We start from the raw sequence: 27,481 nt of genomic DNA, 5'->3' as shown, positions 1-27,481 counted from the left end.
GAAACTTTATAGTATTTAACTGCTGCTAAGGACATGCATGTTGTACTAAATTTTGAAAAACCTAAAGTATAAACATCTCTAAGTTTCTTAGTAAGTTCTGCTTTTATCCAAGATTTCACTTAGACTTAAATATAGAGTACAGAATGCATACAGTAATAAAAACAAACTGCTTAATAATGACAATTTAATAATTGATACATAAATAAAAGATTTACTTAAGGATTAGAATCAAGTAACTTAACAGACAGCAAGAAAGACAGCCAAAGGTAAATCAATAGAGTGATAAGACATATGTTACCACTACACTGTAATTATGAAATATGAAGTTACTTTGATAATAGAAAGTACTTTAGGGTACAATAATCTGAATAAAGTGTGAAATAATTTTCTTTCTCTTCTTCATAAAAGGCATAGAAAATTTTCACTTGACAACTCATCAAGAGTTCCACATCCAGATACATCATGTCATACAAGAAGAGTTTACTATTGTGTCTTCAGATAAGTCTTTTAGGAATCAGTCTTGGTGGAAATGTTCTAATATGGCCCATGGAAGGTAGTCATTGGCTAAATATTAAGATAATTATAGATGAATTGATAAGGAAAGAACATAATGTGACTGTCTTAGTTGCCTCTGGTGCACTGTATATTTCTCCAACCTCTCATCCTTCTCTGGCATTTGAAATATACAAGGTCCCCTTTAGCAAAGAAAAAATAGAAGATGTAATAAAAAGCTTTGTTTTGACTTGGATGGAATATAGACCATCTCCTTCAACAATCTGGAAGTTCTATCAGGAAATAGACAAAGTCCTTCAGGAGTTCCACTTAGTTTCTAAAGAAATCTGTGATGGTGTTCTGAAAAATTCAAAATTGATGGAAAAACTGAAGAACAGCAATTTTGAGGTCTTGGTATCAGATCCAGTGTTTCCTTGTGGTGATATAGTAGCATTAAAACTGGGAATTCCATTTATATACTCCTTAAGATTTTCTCCGGCATCAACAGTTGAAAAGCACTGTGGAAAAGTGCCCTACCCTCCTTCATATGTTCCTGCTATTTTATCGGAACTCACTGACCAGATGTCCTTCACTGACAGAATAAGAAATTTCATCTCCTACCATCTTCAGGACCACATGTTTTATACTATATGGAAACCTTGGGATTCTTACTATAGTAAAGAATTGGGTATGTAACCATTTTTTATTGTTTTATTATTTTAATTTGAACAAATAGAGTTCTTTACTTCCAATGGGTATTTCTTTCCAATCCTATGAATCTAACATTTCCTAAAAACATTTAATGGTACATAAGAGAAGATTCCAGGTCTAGAGGTTTAGATGCTTGGTTTGCATGAAGACAACCTGGGTTTGGTCCTAGGTATCCCAGATGGTCTCCCAAGAACAACCAGGAGTAATTCTTGAGTGAAGAGCCTGGAATAACCTCTGAGCATCACAGGTATGATTCAAAACAAAACAAACAAACAAAAATAGTGTGGACTGGAACTAAAGTGTGCTGCTTTTCTAGTTATAAGAATCTGATCACTTTAGTTTAAAACAAGAATTGAGTACTAATTTAAATACTATTTGAAAATAAAAATTGCCAATAAACCTTCAGTGGGGAAAGGAGGGAGGGAGGAAATTTCCTCAGGCCATTATTAACATGGGCATGTGTATCAAGTTGAAAGAAATTGGGGCTAGAGAAGAGATAGCATGGAGGTAAGGCTTTTGCCTTTTATGCAGAAGGTCATTGGTTAGAATCCCCACATCCCATATGGTCCCCCGAGCCTGCCAGGAGTGATTTCTGAGCATGGAGCTAGGAGTAACCCCTGAGCGCTGTCGGGTGTCACCCAAAAAAAAAAAAAAAGTTGAAAGAAATTAATCTATATAGATCAATACAGCTCAAAATTTCTATTACTTATTAGGCATTACCTAATAAACATTAAATAATAAACATTAAAATAAACATTTCGGTGAACAGCATAAATAAAATAAATTCAGTCAAACCATGAATGTGTCTCAGTGGTAAGTGCATATTTTGCATGTGTAAAACCTGCTTTCAATCCCTGACACTGGAAAAAATGCAGTCAAACATGAAAGTTCAACATGGAATGTAATATTTTAAAGTCATGAGTAATATAAATGTAAACATAAAGTGCCTACATGCCATAAATAGAGACACACATTATGTGAGAGCATAACATAATTCAAAGCAGTTAGTATAAATTTCCCTGCAAAGGGTGAGAAAGAAATCAGCAGACAAAATATTGTGGAATCAAAATAGCACAGGAGAGCTATTATGATTCAATATTTCTGAGAATGTGTAATGTGGTGAGGAACAGCAAAGAATAAAGAAAATATGGACCAGAGATATAGCACAGCATTAGGGTGTTTGCTTTGCAAGTGACCAACCCAGGATGGACCTGGGTTCAAATCCCAGCATCACATATGGTCCCCTGAGCCAGAAGCAATTTCTTACCACAGAACCAGGAGTAACCCCTGATGGATAAGCAGAAGAGTCTTAAGAGGGAAAGAAAGAAATGAAAACTGTTAAACTTTCTTCAGCACATAATAAAATTACAAATATTAGATAGTGACTCTAGAGAGACAAGATTTGAGTAAGCATATCATATTCTACTTTAAGCAAGTTCTGTATGAGATATTTTAAGGAGTTTCTGGAAAGATATAATGAGATCTCAAAGGGGGTGTTATAGATGAGAAATTTAAGCATAACATATGAGGATTGCATATGATGTCATAGTTTATTTTATAATACTCTTAACTTTCTTCTTACCTATAGATTGTTGCTATTATCCTGCTTTCACATATGGTATATCCATGAAACTACCAAATTCAATCTATTTAGTGCCAAACAGTTCACTAATACATCATATACATCATTTATCGACCTAGAAAGCTAAAATCATTTTGCAATACATGGTTACATTCATACATTCATACCTTCCACACAGTCTTATTTGTGGGATGTAGGGTTCCAAATTGGTGCTAAGAAAGTATATACTCAGCAGGGTTTTGTTTTGGGCCTAAAATTTAAGTGCTATCCAGTGGTGCTGGGAAATTTAAAGTCATAGGTTTGAGATGTGTTAAGGGAAGTAAGTGGTTGATCTGGATCACACCAGGTCATTTTTGTGAGGCCATGGAATGCAGTGGATGGAATCATGGCCAGTTCTATCTTCCCTATCTTGAACATAGTATTATATTGCATAGTCAACATTTCACTTTGCTTTGATAGCCTCTCAAGCTTTCATTCATATATCAATTAAACAAATTTAGGATATTTTCAATATTTTTGCTTGTTTGATATTGAGGCCATACGGGGTGATGTTGAGGGATATTTCAGGATCTTTAGAGTAAAATATTACTCCTGACTTTGCTAGAGGATGGTATGAAATTCAGAGCATTGAACCTGGGTGGGACAAATATAAGGAAAATACCCTACCTTTTGTACTATCAATCCAACCCTTGTTTCAAATTTTTAATATAATTTTTATTTTGAAAATAGTGGCTTACATATTGTTGACAATAATATTTAGGTAGATATTTACATAAAATCAGGGGGATTCCCATCACCGATTTGTCCTCCCTACACCTCCATTTTCATCCTATCTCCCATATCCTCCTCCCTCACCCCAGGGGCTGCTAGAATATGTGGTCCCCTCTGTACCTAGTTTACTACTTATTAGTCTTGCACCTGTTTGGTCTTGGTGCCTCCCTTATTTCCCCCTCTAACTGGGAGGCAGGACTAGATAGTTCAAGTTAGGTGGTTTAGTTTGAAGAAGAGAAAAGTAATAAACTGGGGTAAAAATGTAATACGCTGAAAATGGGCAGAATCCTTCTAAAGGCTCTCATCATCAGTTTGAGAAACGAAGGAGAAAAATAAGGTGAAACACCCCAACAGTACAAAAAGAAGTGTCAAATATCCAATGAGCACTCCAACAATAACAACAATAAGCACCACAAAAAAAAGCCATGGTCTTGAGATAAAAAACATGGCAGGGCATATAAAGAAAGAAAAGAAAAGAAGGAAAAAACATAAATATAAATGGGGACAACTTCAATAACCTCACCAAAACAAGGAAATCGACAAGAAGTAGATAGGTAAATAAAAATAAAAAATAATAAAAAATTGAGTATATAAAAAATGTTTTGTGCTTTTTGCCCCTTTTTTCCCCTCCTGCACTAGCACAGTAAATATTGGGGTCATTCAAAAAGGAATTCACTTGGCCTAAGAGATATGGGATTTCTCCACCCTTGGAGTATATTGTCATGGGATTAACTATAGACTCTGTTTAGGTTCATTTACTCTCCCCTTGATGCTTTTGTGGTGTTTGGAAGACTTCTGCTTCTTCCTGGGTGATAAAATCAGACCTCTGTATCTAGAGATCTCAGTATCTGCACAAGTTCAGGAGTGGGATTTATGATGAAGTCTTTCTTTGTGGTTCTAGAAGTTCTGTTCCCTCAGTGTCATTTTAATCCATCTTCTGTGGTTGTTGGTCTTGGTCTTTGCCCTGATCCTAGAATGGAACCTAGGATAGCGTCTTTCTTTGTGTTTCCAGAAGCCCCATTTCGTTGCAATTGTCTCAGCCAGACCTTTGGAACTGGGATCATGGTTGTTGTGCAGGTCATAATTCAAACCGTAGACTAGGGCTTTTTTATTGGTCCCAAGATATATACAGTCCAGTCATGGTTCTAGTAGCCAATCATCTGTAAATCGCAATCTTGGCTTTTGGACCTACCAAAGGGTGACAAGTCTTCTGATTTTGTCTTATCATTAGCTGGTGAGGTAGGATAACCTGCTCTTAGGTCAAGTTGTTCCCATTTTCCTCGTTGTCAGGATATCATATTAGAGCTGGCACTTGTTGGGGGCCCAGCAGTATTAAGGATGTTCCGGATGGGATTTGCTTCCCGTAGCTGTTGTGAAGAACTTTGTTGTTTCTATGTCTGGGATCCAGGGTTCAAGGCTGGACGGATGGTGTCTAATCACCTGGGATCTAAGTTGGGTCTGCATGACATATATTCAAGGTGGGAGATATCCCTGTATTGTAAACAAGTATGAGTTTTTATCGCTAGTAGATAAGAGCTCATCTTTATATGTAGGATTTCCCCTTTTATTAGTGTGTCTTTCCAGGGAGAAATGGTGCTACATTATATTGTTGGTGCATTTGGGGGTGGACATAGAAGAAAACAGAAACAGGTCACACACCCAAAAAAGATAAAAATAGGAATAAAAATATATGTGCTCACCTATGTATATGTAGAACAAACATTTTTAAAAAATGAATCAACAAAGTAATTAAAGGAACAAAGTAATGCAAGTGACTACTTTAATTTTGGAGAAAAGCAGGTAAGGAGGTGGTGTAATACAGGTCTTATGTTGGAAGTTTATGTTTCCCCATTGTCTTTTGGGATTTTCTTCTGGTGTGTGGGTTCCCAGGCATCTTTCCATCACAGCCCCTGACCTTCTTGAGATAGGTAAAAGATTTGTGGCAGGGAGGTCTTGGAAGAGCTCTTGCATTGGGGGTACTTTTAGAGCTAAGTCCGGTTTCAAGTAACAGTCCACGTTAGGGGGAGTTGGTAGGGAGGGCCACGCAGCATGAGTCCGCAGGGGAGTTGGTTGCCTTTTCTTGCAGGGGAGTTGGTTGCCTTTTCTTGCAGGGGACGAGGTATGGGATTGACTGAGTGTCCCTTCGCTTGGAAGCTGGGTACTAGTTTGTTGGGGTAGGAGGTCAGTCTTGATGCCTAACGGATTAAGAAGTGAGGGTGAAGAGTTTTAATATGGTGGGAGGTCTGGATAAGATTGGGAGGTGAAGGGATAGTTGGATTTCCAAAGGGGAAAGGGGAAAGTATATGGAAGGGGTAGAAAGGAAGAAAAGAGAAAATAAACTAGAAAAAAAAGGAGAAGAGGAAAGATAAAAACAAAAAGAGAAGAAAAGTAAAGAAAAGAAAAATAAAAAAGAAGTAGTGAGGAGAGAGGAGAAAATAGCAAGGGAATGCTAGTTTGCTTGAATGTGTTCGATGAGTAGGTCCTGTAGTATAAGTCTGTACATCACAATTGCTACTTCGGTGATCTGAGCGGTCATGTGCTTCAAATCCTAAAAGAAGGTATAACCTAGAGATAAAGTGTATGTTAAAGAGTTTTCTCGGGACATTCTCGTAGTGCAAGCTGGTTATGGTATCTCATGTGACTGAGCCCCGAGATGCCATCTTAGTTTGTCCACCCTTTGTATCCAAGAATGCCTGTGGATAGAAAAGCTGAGAGGTTATTTTAAATATAGTAAGATTAAGGCATTAAAACATAGTGTTATGATATGTTTCCATTGGAGTCAGTGATTTCCCGTGGTATTCTTTACCTGTGATCATGTATAAGATCCCTAAGGGATTATTATGGACCTTTGTAGTAGAAGGCTGATTACATACCTATTCTCTCAATGCTGCTGTTTCTGCTGTTGCTGGTTTCTTTGTGGTATAATGTGTAGTCAAGAGTTTGTGTTGCTCCTTTTTTCATGTATTTTGGACACTGCTCCCCAAGTATATGTTGACTATTACAGTGTTTGGGGTTTCTACCCTGTTAAAACCCTGTTATTTGATTGTTAAGTATTAGTTTGTCTATAAGGTGTATGTTCTAAGGTGCTTCAGAATAGTGCTATCATTCTGTTTATCTTTCGTCTTCTGACTTACTTAGTTTAACATAATATGTTCTAGGTCCTCCGAGCCACAGCAGAAGAATTTTCCATAGTCAAACCCACCCAGTAACTGCCCTCAGCCCTTGGGGAGTCTCAGGTCCACTCTGGGGCTTCAGGGGGGGTAGGCTGCTCTAGGTTAGCCAAAGGTCCATGTGGCAGGCCCAATCTCACCCAGTCTATTGGTCCTAGCCTGGCCCAGCAGTGCAGAGTGGGTCAGGTGCAGGGTTCTCCTCATCCAGTCCTGCACTCAGCTCAGGCTTGGGTCCCTGGGAGGGGCATGCGTTGTGGCAGCGAGAAGCCTGTCTCAGGCTCCCACGTGGAGAGTATGGAAGTGCTGGGGAAAGGCACTCACCCGTGTGCTCTCCGCTCAGGCTTGGGGTTCCTAGGAGGGACATGCGGTGTAGCTGCGAGAAGTCTGTCTCAGGCTCCTACGTGGAGAGTGTGGAGGTGCCAGGGAAAAACACTCACCCGTGTGCTTTCTGCTTGGGCTTGGGGTCCCTCTGTTTCAAAATTTTGACAAGGCTTACAACTCTATTCAATTTTAAGACTTTTACTTATCATTAATATCTACAAAGTAATTTGTGTACTTTCATTTATTTTAACCAATTAATAAAGTCACAATTCAAATATTATTTGAAGAATAAATACAAATTATTATACATTATAATTATTATAATATAGTGTATTATATTATATAAATATGTAATATAATGTATTATAATATATTGTATGATTATACAAATAATGTAGAAATTAAAATTTTATTGACTAAGGAGTCCAGAAAAATATGCCTGCAGATGGCATTTGGTAAGGGGAAATATGTATTGATGAAAGGTGTTGTGTATTATATGACAGAAACTCAACCATGAACAATTTTGTATATGAAAAAACCTGTATTGTGAACAACTTTGTAACCATGGTGTTTAAAACAGGAATTTTTTAAAGTAATTTTAAAAAATGACTGAAAAGCTCTTCATATCCAGAAAGCTGAATACATACTCTTCTCCAATGTTCATGGGACATTCTCCAGGATAGATCACATGCTAGGTCATAAAACATAGCTACATAAAATCAAAGTGATAGAAATTGTATTAAATATCTTCTAAGATCGTAAGACACTTATAATAGAAGTGAATTATAAATAGACACAGAGAAAAAACTTGAACATCTGGAAATTAGCTCACTACTGAACAACTAGTGGGTAAGAGACAAAATCAAAGAATAAAATAAAAGATTCCTGGAAACAAATGAGAATAAAGACACAACTTATTAAAATTTGTGGGACACAGCAAAAGCAGTAGTAAGAGGAAAATTTATAGCTTTGCAAGTATTCATTATTAGGGAAGAATAAAAACCTGAAAAGTGGCCAGAGCAATACTTATACAGCAGTAAACAACTTGCTTTACCTGCAGCTGGCCCAGGATCATTTTTCAGCATTCCATATATATAGTTCTCTGAGCTCTGCCAGGATAATGTCTGAGCACAGCCAAGTGTGGCTCAAAAAATATAAAAAACATGCAAAAAATATTTGTTTAAAGATGAAAAACAGCACAAAAACAGAGAGCAGTACATGTTGAAGAGAGAAAATTTAGGGACTGGAGCAGTGGCACAGTGGTAGAGCATTTGCCTTGCACGTGGCTGACCTAGGACAGACCCTGGTTTGAATCCCAGCATTCCAAATGGTCCCCCAAGCCAGGAGTGATTTCTGAGCACATAGCCAGGATTAATCCCTGGGTGTCACTGGGTGTGGCCCAAAAACAAAAACAAAAAATGGAGAGAGAGAAAGAGAGAGAAAATTTAAAAGTTTCTATGTCATTCTATTGATTTGCCTACTATTTTACTACAAACCTATGGTTTAAATCATAGTATACATTATCTATATAAGTCAAATTAGCTTAAAACTATTTATGGGGTAGGTAGAATGAGAATGTTAATTTCTAAAGGTTGATAATAATACCAAAAACAAGTGAACCTATTGTAACTGACACTGAACATCATTTACTCTAGGAAATATTAAATATTTGACTCAAATGCTAAAATAAATGCTTATTTCTGAGAGTATAACACGTAGTTTTTCTGTTATTTGGGGAAACTGTGACAGCTATGTTATTACTTATATGAAAGTAGACTATATATGAAGGATCAACATGTACAGATAGAATTGGGCCATGAAAATGAAATTAATGGGAATTTTATTAAGGAATAAACCTTCCAAGATATACAGAAATTCTTCAAATTGTTTATGTATATAGTAAACTGTAAACTATATATGCATAACAGATATGCACAGCATCTCTGCTAATGAAATAAAATAATGAAGAGGAGCCCAGCACAATAGCACAGTGGGAAGGACATTTGCCTTGCTCCAACCCACCTGGGTCGATCCCACATCCCAAGCTTGCAAGGGGTAGTTTCTGAGCTAGGTAATTTCTGCAAACCATTAAGACTCCTGAGCACTGCTGGGTGTGGCCCAAACATCGCCCTCCCCCCAAAAAAGAGAGATACATAGAGTGAATATACAGTTAGTTGGTAAGTGTTTTGATGTCTTTATTAATATCATCAACATGTATTTATCAACTAGGTCTTCTAAATTTTAGAAGAAGAATACTTAAAGCCAGTGCTCCTTACTCATATGTTTTTCATTGTTTGTACAATAGAATTACTTGTTGAATTATTTGCTTCAGTTAATGCTGGTAATGAAGTCATATTACTCCTTAATTCTTAATAATCAAGACTAATCTTTCTTAACAATTTGTGTGTGGGAATGTAATAGGTATCTCTATAAATATTCTTATCCTTTACCTTTGATAATATCTTGTTTCAAATCAAATTACACTCTTCCGACTTAGTATATACTATTTAAGCTGTTTTACTTAAACATAATATTTTTATTGATGGTCAAGGACATGAGCACCCATATTCAAAAGACTGGGTAAGAAATAAAAAGATTATTACAGTTGAATAATAATTTGTGTTCAAGATGTTTATATATAAAAACAAATAAAATGAATTTGTAAAATTGAATTATTTTCCAATGTGCAAATAGTAAATATATTTTTACGATGAGTTTGTATGCCCAAATTAATTAAAACAAAAAAGATATGCCTAAGGTTCTCAAATGTAATACCAAAAAAATAATAAATAGAACAACTTTCTGCAAGATTTTTTCTACATCGGATGCAATAAGAAACCTCAAGGTGAGTCCTTAATCTCTGATTATTTCTAGGGAAAATGGATTTTGTAATGTCCAAAATTGCTTTCTTTTATCAGGACATGAGTATCAGTGTAATATGCGATGCATATAAATATAGTGATAACAGATAGCATTGGTTAATGTCCTTCAATGTGTAAGAACAAAAAATATGGCCAGATTATAACTCTGGAGTCAGAGGTGGTGCTCACTGGTGCAATAAAAAGAAAAAAGAGAATGAAGGAGAGAATGAAGGAGAGAAAGAAAGAAAGAAAGAAAGAAAGAAAGAAAGAAAGAAAGAAAGAAAGAAAGAAAGAAAGAAAGAAAGAAAGAAAGAAAGAAGAAAGAAAGAAAGAAAGAAAGAAAGAAAGAAAGAAAGAAAGAAAGAAAGAAAGAAAGAAAAAAGAAAGAAAGAAAGAAAGAAAGAAAGAAGAGAAAGAAAGAGAAAGAAAGAGAGAAAGAAAGAGAAAAAGAAGAAAGAAAGAAAGAAAGAAAGAAAGAAAGAAAGAAAGAAAGAAAGAAAGAAAGAAAGAAAGAAAGAAAGAAAGAAAGAAAGAAAGAAAGAAAGAAAGAAAGAAAGAAAGAAAAAGAGAAAAAAGAAAGAAAGAAAGAAAGAAAGAAAGAAAGAAAGAAAGAAAGAAAGAAAGAAAGAAAGAAAGAAAGAAAGAAAGAAAGAAAGAAAGAGAAAGAAAGAAAGAAAGAAAGAAAGAAAGAAAGAAAGAAAAAAGAAAAGAAAGAAGAAAGAAAGAAAGAAAGAAAGAAAGAAAGAAAGAAAGAAGAAAGAAAGAAAGAAAGAAAGAAAGAAAGAAAGAAAAAGAAAGAAAGAAAGAAAGAGAAAGAGAAAGAAAGAAAGAAAGAAGAGAAAGAAAAGAAAGAAAGAAAGAAGAAAGAAAAGAAAGAAAGAAAGAAAGAAAGAAAGAAAGAAAGAAAGAAAGAAAGAAAGAAAGAAAGAAAGAAAGAATGAAAGAAAGAGAAGAAAGAAAGAAAGAAAGAAAGAAAGAAAGAGGAGAGAGAGAAAGAAAGAGAGAGAAAGAAAGAAAGAAAGAAAGAAGAAAGAAAGAAAGAAGAGAGAGAGAAAGAAAGAAAGAAAGAAAGAAAGAAAGAAAGAAAGAAAGAAAGAAAGAAAAGAAAGAAGAAAGAAAGAAAGAAAGAAAGAAAGAAAGAAAGAAAGAAAGAAAGAAAGAAAGAAAGAAAGAAAGAAAGAAAGAAAGAAAGAAAGAAAGAAAGAAAGAAAGAAAGAAAGAAAGAAAGAAAGAAAGAAAGAAAGAAAGAAGAAAGGAAGGAAGAAGAAAGAAAAAGAAAGAGAAAGAAAGAAAAGTTAACTACACTAACAACTATCATGACAATCTTAATGAGTGAGAGAAGTTAGAATGCCTGTCTGAATACAGTCAGGAATGGGTGGGGAAGGAGGGAAGGTGGCATTGGTGGTGGGAATGTTGCACTGGTGAAGGGGATGTTCTATTTAAGACTGAAACCCAACTACTATAATGCTTATAATTATGGTATTTAAATAAAGATTTTATATCAAAAAAAAGAAAGGAAAAATAGAAGGAAAGGACAGAAGGAAATGAAGGAAAGAAACGAATGAGAAATAGAAAATTATTGAGCTGTAAACATGTAGAAATGTTTAGTATGTTAAAATAAAATCGATAGCTATTGTTATAGAAAAAGTTTTCAAACTTAAAGATTATTTAATATCAACACATCTAGATTGGCTAGAGAGATAATACGGCTGGTGAGGTGTTTGCCTTGCATGCAGTATCCCAGGTTTTATCCTGGCACCAAAATATGGTCCTCTAAAGTACTTCTGGGAATAATCCCTGAGCACAGAACAGAGAGCACCACCAGGTATAACCCTTGAACAAAAATTCTTTCTTTAAAATTTCAGTTCCAACTTTATCAGCTCTTCAGAATATTTTAGATTTAAATATTTGGAGTATTTTTTAGATTAGTTTTGAAATCAGCTCTTCTATGTCTTACTTTTTTTATATTTTCTTCTTTTTTAATTATAATATTTTTTTATTTTCTGAGTGAAGTTTAATCAGACTATATTAGCATTAGGGAATTTGCTAATCCCTTATGTACAGATCTACATGTGATGGTTACCTAGGCTGAGTTAGTTAGCTCAGACTTGTTTTCTCACCCTAAGAGAATATTACAAACAACCTTTATGATTATCTTAACTGACTACAAGAAAAGACTTCTGCATATTTAAAATATATTTCCTAAATTCTGAATCAGGTAAAGCAAATTTTATGTCTATATTAGAAACATAAAATACAGTAAAATTAGGATAGCAGTTAAAAAATAATGTAGAAATTTAGTGTCATTAAAATATTTGTAATGTATAAACATAAATTATTGTTAACAACAATTTGGCCACTCTAGAAACAAATGGAACTTGTACATTTTAATAATATTTATGTTATAGTAAATATATAAATAACTAGGTGAACATTAAGAACAAATAACTATAGTATTATTTCTAGGAAAACAGCAACTAAACATTTTCAAAGACCATAATAATAAGATATTTGCATATTTTAGTGAGTATGAGTAATTACTGTAAAATAATGAACTAGAAACAAAACCAAATTAATATATGTATCTACAATACTTGTTTTTATTGATAATTATTATCAATAAATATGAAATTTAGTCTGAAAAGACAAAATGGGTACATTTAGGCATCTTTTCCTTAAAAATTAATTCATTTGGCTTGGATTTTTCTTATTTTTCCCCCCCTTATTTTTTCCAGTCCTCTTACTTTATTCTCTCCAACCCTCCTTCCCTTTTCCCCTCCTCGTTTCCTTTTATCCTCCCTTATATAATTATAATTATATAATGTTCCTTCTTTCCTCCTGTCTTCCTTCTTTCTCTCTTCCTTCCTTCAATCCTCTCTTCCGGAATTCTATCCCTTTCCTTCCATCTTTTCTTCCTTCCATCTTTCCTTACTTTCATTCTGCCTTCCCCTCCTCCTCCTTTCCTTCCTCTTTACCTCCTTCTGACATTTTACATGTAAATGAATCATACTTAGAATCTTTAAGATCACTCTATCTCTAGATCTCCACTTTCCACAGTGATACATGATCAGGATAAAAAATAATCATTACTTATAAGAACCTTTAAAATGCTCCAGCTCTAAACACATGAGCTCATGATAGCCATAAGTGTAACATCTTGGGTGGAACTGTATTCAGAATACTCAGAAAACTATCACTTTATATTACTTACATTCTATATAAGAGAATAAAAGTTGCCATGTTCTTGAAAGTTGCACGTATTATGAATATAATCTTTATTTTTATACATATATTTTTAATTAATCTGTGTGTTTTGGCAATGAATATATTCATAGTATGAGATTACTTGTGCTGCATCTAGGCACTGTCTACTTGGGAAATTGGGAGCATTTGCTGCATAGTTCTAATGCCCTAAGAGATCAGGGGATAAAAGAAATAAGACAAATAAATTTGTTCAAATTGATCATGATAATGTAAGATTATCTTTCTATAATGATATATGACTAAAATTTATGAGCACAGAAGCTTTTCTGAATAGTTAACATGCAATGTTCCACTCAGCAATCTCAATAAAGAAAGAATAACTATCATTCTCCCCATCTACATTAAAATGTTAAGTAACTTACTGGAGTTCCAATCAATAAAGTGTTTAAAATTTTTTTAGGTCAGACTGCAGGTTTAAAAAAAAACTCAAAAATTTATACTATTTAGTTTAGCTCCTTGTTTTCTAATTTCCTAATTAAAAAAATAAGCTTTTCAAAGAATAATTCAAAGGCCAGTTAGAGATTCACAATATATTCAAAGATGAATATGACTTTTAAACTCTTATATTATTAGGAAGTTAATTACTCATTTTCTAAGAAGAGTATGAAGAGAAATTTCTAGTGTGCTCATTCTCAATATATAAGAAACATTGAAAATGAATTATGATAATTCAACTTTAAAAATTCAAAGCAATGCTCAGTGAGAACACAGAAAAAGACCTTCAAGCCAGGTATGTTTTTAAGGAAAAGATTGAATAAAGTGAATACATTAAAGTAGATAAAATAAAATTTCCATATAACATGGTATTTTATCAAAATAGTTTCATCTGTAACATTTTAAAATTTTAATCTTTAATTTATACATATAAGATAAATATTCTCTGTAACTATTAAAGTGAAATATTTTAATTAATATACTATTAAAGTGAAATTATTTTGCAAGAGTGTAAATCTTAGTTTAGGAAAAGACATACCATATTTTATACACCAGTAAGTGACTGTCTTATTATTATTATTATTATTATTTTGTTTTGGCCGACACTTGGCTCTGCTCAGGGATTACTCATGGATTAGTGCTCTGGAATCACTCTATGCAGAATTGAAATACCTATATGTGAATGAGATGGCCTGCTTGCAAGGAAAGTGACTTACCTGCTACTCTCTGACCTTGAAGGTCATTTTAAGAATAAGATTTTTATAATTTTAAATATTTTCTATTATCATCTAAAAGATTCCCATTTCTGGAAAACAGGGGTTAGAATAAAAAATAAAACTCTGATACAAAAACAATTCTCTAGAGATAGTACCAGGCTCTTGTCTTTCATGTAGCTTAACTGGTTTGCCCATCACATATGGCCCTCCAAGCATGAGTGTCGCTGAATACAGAACCAGAAGTGAGCTCTGTTCATCTCCAGGTGTTGGTCCAAAATAAACAAAAAATATTTAGAATATAAAAGAGAAAAAGAAAAAATTCCAAGTTTAGAAATGTTCTACAGCTGACTTTTTTACTTGTTATACTTCTGCATCAATATCTTATCAGAATATAATTTTCAATTATTTGCTAGACACCTTTTAATTTACAAAACCATATGATCAAATATTAACAATTGAGAAATGCAATATTAGTTTCTGATTTGTACTTTAATAAAATCTATATACCAATTGTATTACCAATTGTATTTACTCAGTCTGGAGACATTAAAAATTCAATTAATAGATACTAAATATACATGAAATTTATACATATATATGTCTAGCTGTTATTCTATATAATAATGGTAATCAAATGTATTAAGTAACTAATGTTACTAAATGCTTCCTGGAGACAGTTTACAGAATAGCTCTATACTAAAATGTAAAGAAGTATGACTAAATGACATCGTTATTCTATTTTTAACAGAATTATTAATTCTTTATTGAGTAAATGCTTCTCATTTACATATAGTCAAAAAAGAGTACAGAAATAGTCTTTTCATGTGAAATGGCCTAAAGAAATTAAGAGGTCAAATATTTTTCTATTATTTTTATCCCAGTATAATTAAAAGCAGTATATAAAAGCATTATATTAAACACAAAATGACAATTAAATAGCCTGAATATTTTAGTACATATATTACAAACAATTATAAAGTCCTAGTTCTATTCTGAGTCCATTATTAGAATTCTGTTTATGGGTGATTGTCCTTCCACTGTAACTTTACCTTGTCCTCTTTCTTTGCATCTTTGTTCTCATAATTAAAAATAAAAAATTAATAAAAAGAAAACAAAAAAAAAAACAAAAAAACTAGTATAAAAAATTTAAGAAGTGTTATTCTATTTTTTAACACACACACACACACACAATCTAAAGTAATTTTAGGTAGTTTTCCAGTTCGACAGTACTGACGAAAAAATAGTTTTTGAAATTATGGTTATTGAATTCTTGTATCCCATTAATTTAAGCTACTACACAGTTCAAAGCAAAAGATTCCTGATTCGTAGATTGCTTGATTTTTGTAGAAAGATCAGTTGCTTTATCTAAAAGAAAAATTCTTACCTACTAAATATTTAGCAATTTATTCTATAACCCAATCAATCTGAAATATCTGGAAATCTATGAGCAAAAGTTCTGTAGTTATATATAAGCAAGGCTTTTAATTGTTTTCCAAAATATAAGTCATGGAAAACTATTACTAATTAGTGTACATTGGCAAAATTCCTAAAATTAAAGCTAAGACAACTTACAAAAAAATTTAGTAATTAGATAATGTTAGCATTATAATCATAAATGCAAGAATATTTTTGTATGTTTTCTTTTTGTTTTTTGGGCCACACCTGGTGGCGCTTAGGGTATGCTCCTGGCTCTGCGCTCAGAAATCTCTCCTGCCAGGCTATTGCGAACCAGATGAGATGCCAAGAATCAAACCTGGGCCCATCCTGGATCAGCCACGTGCAAAGCAAACGCCCTCCTTCTGTGCTGTTGCTCCAGCCCCTATGTGTGTGTGTGTATATATATATATATATAAGCATATATACTTATATATACATATATATGTACTTATATATACATATATGTGTACTATTATATGTACTATGTACTTATATATATTTTATATACTTTGAAAATGAAACCCAGAATTACTTACAAAGAGTTTTGAAAAAGTGACCAGCAGTAAGAACTTTCATAAAGCATAATTTTTGAAATAAATATACATACTGTATTTTAGACTAGTTTTTAATCATAGAGTACATAGATAAAAGATTTATAACTTGTCTTCAATTGTCTTATTAAAATAGGAATCATTTCATCTTTGATATGAAATTTCATCTTTAATACGATATTATCAGTATATTACATAAGTAATTCAAATAACACTGTTTTTCTTTGACTATGGGTCATTTTACATATCAATATATTTAGAAACAATAAAAATATTATGTCATCTGATAAATCTCTCTAAATGTACTTTGAAAGCTCCATTTTATTTCAAAATTTCTACAGTAGACTGGTTTCCACAATGAACATCATCACACTTAAGAAGTATGTTCAGCTATTGGTTTTAAATATAACTCTGACTGAAATTGCTCTAAGTGGAAATGTGCTGATATGGCCTACAGATGGTAGCCACTGGTTAAATATTAAGGTCATTCTAGAAGAGTTGACTAAAAAAAATCACAATGTGACAGTACTTGCTGCATCAGAAACTTTATTCATCAACTCAAATCCCAATTCTTCTGTGAATTTTCAAGAGGTACCTGTTTCTTACAAGAGCAACACTATAGATGAGTTAATTGAACATATGATAGCTCTTTGGCTAGATCATCGACCAACACCTTTCACACTCTGGAGATTCTACAAAGAACTAGGAAAACTGCTGAATACTTTTTTCCGAATTAATATTCAAATCTGTGATGGAGTATTAAACAACCTCGAATTAATGAAAAAACTTCAGAAGGGTGGTTTTGATGTGTTGATTGCAGACCCAGTAACAATCTGTGGGGACTTGGTTGCTCTGAAATTAGGAATACCATTCATATATACATTGAGGTTCTCCCCAGCTTCAACAGTGGAAAGACACTGCGGAAAAATTCCAGCACCTGTCTCCTATGTACCTGCAGCGTTGTCAGAACTCACTGATCAAATGACCTTTGGAGAAAGAGTTAAAAATACCATATCTTATTATCTACAAGATTACATTTTTCAATCCTATTGGGGAGAATGGAGTTCATACTACAGCAAAATTCTAGGTAAGTCTCTATGATATTCTAGAATCAATGACTTCAATTATCCTATTTATTAGTAGTATTAAAAGAGCAATTCTACACCTCACTGTACATGCCAGTCTTAATCAAATTTATTATATTTGTGATATAGTAGTCTACAATAGACCTTTCTATATTATTTGTTACATATTTGTCTTTAGGTTATTATCTGTATTAATACCAAATTCTAATTGAAGTATTTATATGTGTTGTGGTAAAGCAATGCAAATCCTTGTATCTTCAAATAAACATTTTAGTAAGTTGGCTAGGATAAGTTATGACACTTTCAAAACTATTTGGCAGACTTCTTGGAGTGTTGACATTACTTGCTATCCCTTTGCTTTTATCCATTGTCTTTAAATCACTTAAAATGAAGCTTCTAAAACTTGAGTTTATAACCTCCTCTATATTTTCTTTGTTGTTTATTGTTTGTTTTGATGGGTATTTGGGTTAATATTTTATTCAAAATAATTTTTAAGTAGCTGCTGCAAGACTCAAATGGCCTTGACTCATATTTATTAGTGTCAAACAAAACAATGCAAGCTGTTACTTCCTTTTCTGACTCTTACAAATCTCTCTAATTTTACTTTCCTATTCTATTTTCTCATGAATTTTTGGTGTTGTTTTTGCTTGTTTGTTCTGTTTTGGGTCCGCACTGACAATGCTGGGGTTACTTCTAGCTCTACATTCAGTAATCAGCAATCTATCAGCACTGTCTTGGCAGTGCTCAGGGTACCATACTAAATGCAGGAAACTGAACCCAGGTAGGCTGCTTGAAAGGCAAGTGTCCTACTCACTGTAATGTCATAATCCCTACCCTGAATGCTTTTTATTGTCTAGGTATACAAATTGTAAGTGTATTGATTAGAAGTAGAAGTTAACAGTATATGTTTCCAATAGTAAGTCCTTATAAAAGTAATGCAAATGTTTGTCTTTTTATATTTTGCCTTTGCTCCACCCCTAATTTCCTTCCTTTTTATAATTTTATATGCAAGTATGCATTGATAGGAACACAGTGCTTAGCAAAACTGGCAAATAATGGAATTTGCATTTCAAAATTAAGCAATAATAATTTTTTTTAAAAAAGGGAAGTTAGGCTGTGCATATCTACAAGATAAAAGTAAGAGAAAAAATGGTTCTGGTGATAGTTGCACAATTTTATTTAAACTGGCCCTGGAAAACCCCAAGAGAAAAAAGTCACTCTCAAATGAGAAATGTAAGGATCTTTGTTAAGTGACTCCCTGAAAATAATTTTTGACATAAAAAAGGCTTTCAGAAATGAGCATTGGGATTATAAATATAAAAATATTTATATTTGTAACTTGTCCAAAACTATAACTTTTTTAATTGTCCTACCCACTATATTATCTCTTCAGCCTTGATTGCTGTTCTTTTTATTTTAAATAATATTTTATTTAAACACATGATTGTGCTTGGATTTCAGTCATATAAGAGGACACCCTCCCCATCACCAGTGCAACATTTACACCACCAATGTCCCTAATATCCCTCTCCCCACCCAGCCCTGACCTGTAATTTAGACAGGCTTTCTAGTTCCTTCATACATTCTCATTGTTAGGATAGTTTGCAATGTAGTTATTTCTCTAGTCCGCAATGTAGTTATTTCTTTAACTACACTCATTACTCTTTGTGGTGAGGTTCATGAAGTGGGCTGTAACTTCCTGCCCTCCTCTCTGTTGTCTCTGAAAATTATTGCAAGAATGTTTTTCATTTATCTTAAAACCCATAGATGAGTGAGACCATTCTGCATCTTCGTCTCTCTCTCTCTGACTTATTTCACTCAGCATAATAGATTCCATGTTCATCCACGTATAGGAAAATTTGATGACTTCATCTCTATTGATGGCTGTATAATATTTCATTGTGTATATGTACCAAAATTTCTTTAGCTATTCATCTGTTGAAGGGCATCTTTGTTTTTTCCAGAGTCTTGCTATGGTAAATAATGCTGCAATGAATATAGGTGTAAGGAAAGGATGTTTGTATTGTATTTTTGTGTTCCTAGGGTATATTCCTAGGAGTGGTATAACTGGATCATATGGGAGCTCATTTTCCAGTTTTTAGAGGAACCTCCATATAGCTTTCCAGCATTCTGACCAGCAGTGGATAAAAGTTTCTTTCTCTCTGCATCCTCGCCAACACTGCTTGCAAAACCATAACTTTTATAAATATGAACTACCATAACTTTTATAAATATAAACTAGATTTTTTTCTTTCCATGAATTTGAACTTTTCATCTAATAGCCCATTACTTAAAAATTTTTTGTTTTCTGTCATTTACTTAAGGTAGCACACACTTAAACTTTTAGATTTTTTTTTGTTTTTATTTCATTTTGGTTTGGGGCCACACCAGGCAGCACTCAAGGGTTACTCATGGCTCTGTGCTCAGGAATTATTCCTACCAGGCTTTAGGGAACCATATGGGGTGTCAAGGATCCAACCCAGGTTAGTCACATGGTTGACAAGACGCCCTACCCTCTGTATGATAGCTTAAGCCCCTAAACTTTAAAATTTTTTCATAGTATTTATAAAAAGAAATATATATATAACATATAACATAAATAAAATGAATATAAGGAAGTTAAAATTTGCATATACCCTAAAAGAGATAGTAATTTGCATTTAAAAATTTATAACTGTTATAATTTAGGTTTTTGGTGCACATCCAAAAGTGCTCAGAGCTTACTCCTGTCTGTGCTAAGGGATAATTCCTGGAAGACTTGTGGGAACATCTGGCATGACTAAGATTAAACCTAAATTGGCCTCATGCAAGGCAAGCATCCTAACCATTCATTGTACTATGGCTCAGACCCGACTTTTCTAAATTTTTTACCCTAAAATTTTACGATGATCTTTCTGCTCTCTAGATTTTATGATTCAATAATATTTTACTTGAAATTTATATTTTTAACAATATTATTTCTCTAAACTTAATTTTTTCATAATAATTATTAAAATCACATATCAAAGTATCACATATTAAAAATTATAGATATCAACCTGTATTCCTTAGAGGATTATAAAATGTAAACAATTGAAGGAACTTGAGCACATGCAGCTGCTGAGTTCAAATTCCACTTCCTTATGATCTGATTGCAGAAAATAACAAGTTCTGAGTCAGAATGCATCTCCTATTATAAGAGGGTTAGTTATTTCATTATATTCTTTATGATCATAAGACACTTTTTATGTGGACATACTTCACTGTAACCCCAAAGTCTCTATTTTGAATATACCAAATTTTATAAGTATCCTTCAAATGAAAGGCACTATTGAGAAACCATGAGTCATTTTACATAGAATGGATTTAACAAATATTTGTAGAAAATAAATGCCTGGGAAATGTCCTAAATTTTCCCTCTCCAGAAAAGTGATAATAAATTACATAATGTGTGGGAAATTATTTGTAAAAAGAATTTTCCCTATGTCTCAGTTTTACAAGGTGATATTCTATTCCCAGTAAAACTACATTACAAGAAATTAAATATGTTATTTACTAACTCATTTATACGGCTCCTGTTGCATGGGAAATTGTCCTTGGAGACTATACTCGCCATGAAAGCATAGTAGAAAGGAAGAATTGATGGAATTTAATCCGTCTTTTTGTTTAGGATTAAATTCTTAAAGTATTAGTGTCACATGAGAGTTGTGAACTGATAGAGAAAATGCACTGGTATCTTATACCTGGCATTATCTCTGAACACAGGAGCTATAATAATATAGAACTTTTCTGTGACATTTGCATCACAATAATTGTTTTTTCCTGTGCATAATATAAACTAAAAAAATTCCGATTAAAAGTAGTAGAAGAAAAAAAATGATATTTACTGAAGGAAACAGAAGTAACAGAGAACAAACTAACTCATAATTATAAGTTGTTTGAAAACTAGAGCGATCACTCAGAGCTGGGACACATGTTTAATCAATCACATCACATGATCCCCTGGAACACACAGCATTAAGAGCAGACCCCGCACAGTGTGGTGTTTACTCAAAGCAAAATAACAATTATAATAATAATTATTATTTAAAATGTTCTTTCTTGTCAGGAAGAAAATCTTAAAGAATATGAATGTAGTCAAACATACAGATTACAATTGTCAAAAATTATTTTAACAGACATTAATTGTAAATAGTTTGTAATTGAATAGACATATCTGAAAATATGACAATTCAGGAGTGAATCAACAAATAAATCTTTTTCAGAATAAAGGTTCTAAAAAAAATACCTTAAATCACAAAATATCTGGTATCTCCTCAGGTTTCATAGAGATCAGGTGTAGAGAATGTTTGTTCAGAAAGTTCAGATTTGACAGGAGTGTATCTGCTGCTGCAGCTACAGGAAAGATAAGCATTCAGTGTTGCAATAAAAATAATTATAAGCTCTGGCAACTAGATGGCCCCATTTTTATTATGCCTTTTAGTTTTTCAATCTATCTCCAACTATCCCAGACCAGTGAAATACAGATTTTGAGAAGTATAGCATTACTTGTTTGGCCAGGATTGGCCTGCATTTTTAACCTTATCAGTGGCACCCTGATTCCTTTTCAAACAGTTCACTGTCCCCAACAGCAACAAAATTAGTCTGTTGCTTCCCTTAAACACAGACAAATCTTCATGAGGAAAAAGAAATGGAGGATAAAATCAGTCCTTTCCCAATAATGAAAGCCCTACCCTAGCTGTAGCCCAGGTCTCCTATTAAAAAAAAAAAGATTTCTTATTACAGAGGCCCAACTTTGACAACAGAGACTGAGCAGAACCTTTGGGTCCATAATATCCTAGGTTTCAGCTAGGGACTGAACGAAAACAGGGAGCACTTGTTACAGAAGACTGAACACAACAACAATGATGGAACAGAACCTCTAGAGCCATAAAGACTCCATCCTAGACCCTGTCCTAAGACCTGCGCAAATACCAAGATCGCTAGCTCCAGTGGCCTGCTTTTCTCACCCACAACTGAGAGGAAAGTTTCCTGGCACCACAAAAAAACCTTTGGGATGGGGTAATGGGTATATATGGAGCCAGCGTTGATCCCATGATGGTATGCTTCAAGGATGGAGAAACCCTGAATCACTCAGGCCACGGTAATTCCCTTACTTCCCCAATGCTTACTGTGCCTATGCAAAAAAAAAAAAAAAAAAAAGTGGGGCGGGGGTGACGCCAAACCTGCCACTTCAACACTCCTTCTTTTTCTTGTTTTGTGTTGATTTGTTAGTTTTGACTTTATTTTCCTTCTCTATTTTCTTCCACTTTATTTTTTCTTTTTCACTCTTGTGGTTATTATTTGCTGTGGGTTTTTTTTTCTTTGCCAGGTGCATTTTTTAAAAAATTTTTCCTCCTCTTTTTTTTTTGTTAGTTTTCTTCCTTTTTTATTATCCTTTTTATCCCCAATGACAACAGAATAGATACCCAATCTACAACAAGCTGTAAAGTTGAGACCAGTTACACTAGTATTCTGGGGAGTAAAGGAGGGAGATATGGGATACATGCTAGGAACAGGGGTGGAGGGAAGACAACAATGGTGGTGGGAATGCCCCTCATTCATTGTCACTATGTACCATAAATAATTCTGTGAAAGAGTTGTAATGCACTTTGGTCACAATAAAAATGTATTTAAAAAAATCAGTCTATTCCATAGTTTCATTTTACTATTATCGATTGGCACTGATTTAGACAAATTTTTTTATTTTATCTCCCTATTATTTTTCAAAGTCTTATTTGTATTTCTTTATTATGATTCCCATCCCCATTAAACCCACTATAGACTGCCAACCTTTTCCAGGAAACTGCCATCGTATATGCTACTTTTTGTTGTAAATCCTATGATTTTATTTCTGCATGGTGATTCAAACAGATGTATGCTCACTAAGTAGTTAGCTAGACACAGAGGGGACCACATATTCTAGCAGCCCGGGGGGTAAAAGTGGGGGATATGAGATGCAGGGTGGGAATTGGGGTGGAGAGAAGGCAAATTTGGTGATGGGAATTCCCCTGATTCTATGTTAATATGTACCTAAAATATTACTGTGAAAGATAAGTAAGTCAATATGGTCAAAATAAAAATTTATAATTAAAAAATTTATTTCTTAGAAAATTGCTACAAACTTTAGCATACAAGTATATGCATTTCCATTTATCATAGATACCTAGAGAAAAAATTTTTCATTATAACAATATTTTTAACTTTAGGATTTTTTATTACTTTAGTTAAGCACCAAGTTTGCAAAGTTGTTCATGTTTGAGTTTCAGTTATATAATGTGCACCACCCTTCACCAGGCAGATATTTTACCTCTTCCACTCATTCTCTCTCTCTCTGTTTTTCTCTCTCTTCTAGCTATCTCTATCTTCACCTTTCTATTTTTTGCACTGTTTGCTCTATTTTACAGAGCTACCAGACAGATAGATCACTTTATTCCCTTTCAGCACCCAGTTGCTACAATAACTGCAGTTCTCCTCTCTGTGGCAAGCTTCCAACCTAAGTAGTGGTCCTCTTGCCCTTATTCCTATTGTTTCTGGATAGTATTACCATCCTATCTTTTCTTTATTTTATTTTTTATTATTTTATATTTTATTATTCTCATATTCCACAAATAAGTGGGATTATTCTATGGCTATTCCTCTCCACTTGACTCATTTCATTCAGCATATTATTCTCCATATGTATCCATGTATAAGCAAAGTTCATGACTTTATTTTTCCTGAAATCTGTGTAAATGTGCCATAGTTTCTTAGCAAATTATCTGTTCTCAGCCACTTGGGTTGTTTCCAGATTCTGGCTATCTTAAATAGTGCTATGATTAACATTGGAATGAAGAGGACATTTCTGCATGGTGTTTTTGAGTTCCTAAGGTATATTCCTGAGTGGTATTATTGGATGATATAGAAGCACAATTTCTAATCTTTGAGGGATATCTAAATTGTTTCCTAAAAAGGCTGGACCAGCCTATATCCCCACCTGCAGTGAATGAGAGTTTTTTACTCCCCGCATCTGCACCAGCACTCCTTCTTGTTCTTCGTGATGGAAACTAAAAGCATCTGCAAGGATAAAACTCCACTGGCCACCAAGTGGAATCAAAGACAAAAAAAATGGAAGTACATTAAACTGAGAAGCTTCTGCACTATAAAGAAACAGAGACAAGGATACAAAGACTACTCAGAGAATGGGATAAACTCTCCACCTAATACGTATCAGATGAAGGGCTAATATCTAAGATCTTTTCTTGCTAAGATAGAATATATAAATAAAAGAAATCTAACCCCATCTAAAAATGAGAATAAATGAACAGAAATTTTGTTAAGAAAAAAATACAGCTGACTAAATGGCATGTGAAAAAATGCTTCATATCATGAATAATCAGGGATATGCAAATCAAAAAATATACCACTTCTGTGATATTTTATACTATATGCTAGTTATTTAATTAATGTTTCATATGGACAATGAATGACGTTTATGAGTCATATAAGCACAGCCACTCTATTTTCTCAGATTCTAAGTCCCAATGATGCTTAAGTTATTTCTCTTGAAATCACCCCATACATCTTGGGTCACAATTCATGTATTTTGAGACTTTTTTCTATCTTCTGTTATTTCTGTAGGTTGTTTTTTTTTTTTTTCTGTACTTCACTTTGATCTCATAATTTGGTCAACAGCTGCTATTCTTCTCTTGAGACATCTCAGTAAATATTTTATTTCTACTATCAAGGGTTTTGTTTCTTTAAATTCTATTTTACGTTATTATAATTTTTGTGTTTTCTTTGCAGTCCAGTGCATTGTTTCTTATTAAGCTTATTAAGCATCCTAAGAATTTTCACTGAATTTCTACTGGAATTCTCTGAAGTCATTTTCAGAGAGGTTATATATAAGGTTGGTACTGATTTGATCTTCGGGATTACAGTCTTCAACCACAATTTGATGTGGGGTTCTATGCTTTTATAGTATGGCTCCTTTCCTAATCTAAAATTAACATTTTCCTACATCACTGTCAGTTTTCCTCACTGTTGGGAGGTCTGTGGGGATCTTTAAGGGGATGAAATATTGTCTAGCTGCTCTCAGTAACCAAACGCTCTGAAAATCATGCCTACTAGGCATTTCATCTTACCTATGGGGGATGGGCTGTGAATCAATTTTTTCATGTTGTTCAATTCCCCCTCTAACATTTGCTTATATTTTTCTGGTCTCCTGCTCAGAAGCTACGCCTATTAGTGTAGCCTTTGACCTGTGGGCCATAGATCAATAGATTAGATCTTTCCTCCAATGTTCACATGCACAACTATCAGTACTAAAGTTGCATTTATATTACTTATGTCCTCCCTTATCAAACTGTTTTATGGAATTTGCCCTTCTTCCCTTAATTTCTATAATCTAAGACCCATCTTTTTTACATCGTATAAGAAATAATACTTAACTAATTTTTCTATAAATACATTAGAATTGATTTTTATTTATAATGTATTTTACATATAGTTTAACACCCTGAATATTAATCAAATGTAGACTTCTTTGGAAAGCTCCATATACTATGATTTAGGTTCCTTTTTCTTCCCTAAGAAAAGCCTACTCAGAATTTCAAATCAGATTTAAACATATTCTAACATAATTTATTCCTAACGACTTTATTAATTTCATACCTCTAAGAAATAATTTTAGCAATTACTATATTTTCAGATTCTGGTGTCAGGCTGTTTGGGTTTTGTTGGAAAGATTTTGTATACCATAGATAATAAAAATAAGTCAAAGAAAAAATTTGTCCAGAGCACTGGAAAGAGCAAGTGAAGAGTAAGGTGCTTCTTAGAATACACACATAGTGATGTTATTTCCAGTTAATATTTTTGTTCTCTCTATGAGTACAGAATCACCATGGTTGTTCCAGGGATAGCTGTTGCTTTCTTCTCAGAAGTCATAGCAGGAGGAGCTGTGTCCTTCATTTCCCCCACTGTTTTTATCATTCACCCTAAAATAATAAATATATAAAATCTCCTCTTTCACAAACAGAAAGTACTGTGTCCTTTCTACACTACCGATATGGGAGCAGACATAATTAAGCAAGCATAGCAATTAATTTTTAACTTTATATTGACCTAAATTGCATTTTACTTTGATGCTATGCAAGTGGACAGCAACTGCAGAGAACTTTGTGAAGTAGCTGCAATCATGATGTTTGGAAGATGGGTTCTGGCAATTCTGCTGCTGAAGTTTTGCTGTACTAACTATGGCTTCTGTGGGAAGATCCTGGTATGGCCAACTGACATGAGCCATTGGCTTAATATGAAGACAATTCTTGAAAAACTTGAAGAGAGAGACCATGAAATGACTATATTGGTTCCATCAAATACTTTTTTAATTGACTACAATAATACTTCCACAATCAACTTCCAGTTGATCCCTATGGAAAATAACAAACAAAATCCTACAAAAATAATGGAAGAATTTTTAGACCTAATAAATAATGTCTTGCCAAAATTACCATTTTGGAAGTCTGCAATAAAGCTACGAGAATTCAGTCTTTATGTTACTGAAAGTTTCAAATTTATGTGTGAGACTGTGGTGTACAATAAAGAAGTCATGAAGAAACTTCAAGAAACCAAATATGATGTAATGTTTATAGATCCTGTGACACCCTGTGGAGAGCTGATAGCTGAATTGCTGGAAATACCATTTGTGTACACTCTAAGATTCTCAATGGGTCATACTGTGGAGAAATATTGTGGAAAACTTCCAATTCTCCCTTCTTATGTGCCTATTCCCATTACAGGCCTAACAGACAAAATGACCTTTCTGGAAAGGGTAACAAATTTTGTGTTTTCTGTTTTGTCTGACTTCTGGATTAACCAATATGATGATAAAACCTGGGACAAATTATATAGTGAAGCATTAGGTAAGAATTTCTTCTTTTATTCTAAAGAATATATTGTAAGTACCATAAAAGTTTAAAAAAAACTTTAGAAAGAGTGAGTATAATATATGTAAGAAATATTTATTCCATGTAAATTTCTAGAAATTATAGACAAGGGCACAGGGATTTTATAGCTTGCCTAAATATATG

General features: G+C 33.5%; 2 protein-coding genes across 2 annotated transcripts in view; both read left to right on the top strand.

The window, feature by feature from the left end:
* Positions 1-462: 462 nt before the first annotated feature.
* Positions 463-25,222, top strand: LOC126032163 (UDP-glucuronosyltransferase 2A1-like). The gene is made up of 3 exons (XM_049789856.1): positions 463-1,180; positions 16,769-17,398; positions 25,200-25,222. Exons 1-3 carry the CDS (start codon positions 463-465, stop codon positions 25,220-25,222), a joined length of 1,371 nt encoding a protein of 456 aa, XP_049645813.1.
* A 1,650-nt stretch (positions 25,223-26,872) lies between these two features.
* The window catches only part of LOC126032361 (UDP-glucuronosyltransferase 2A1), a 66,990-nt gene continuing 66,381 nt past the window's right edge, over positions 26,873-27,481 (top strand). Inside the window, exon 1 of the mRNA XM_049790021.1 lies at positions 26,873-27,313. Within this exon, the coding sequence (XP_049645978.1) occupies positions 26,968-27,313 (346 nt within the window). The 5' untranslated portion in view covers positions 26,873-26,967. The remainder of the gene's footprint in view (positions 27,314-27,481) is intronic.

Source organism: Suncus etruscus, chromosome 16 (genome assembly GCF_024139225.1).
Source record: "Suncus etruscus isolate mSunEtr1 chromosome 16, mSunEtr1.pri.cur, whole genome shotgun sequence".
NCBI classification, from domain to species: Eukaryota; Metazoa; Chordata; class Mammalia; order Eulipotyphla; family Soricidae; genus Suncus; species Suncus etruscus.
This window is presented reverse-complemented; position numbering and strand designations above follow the sequence as displayed.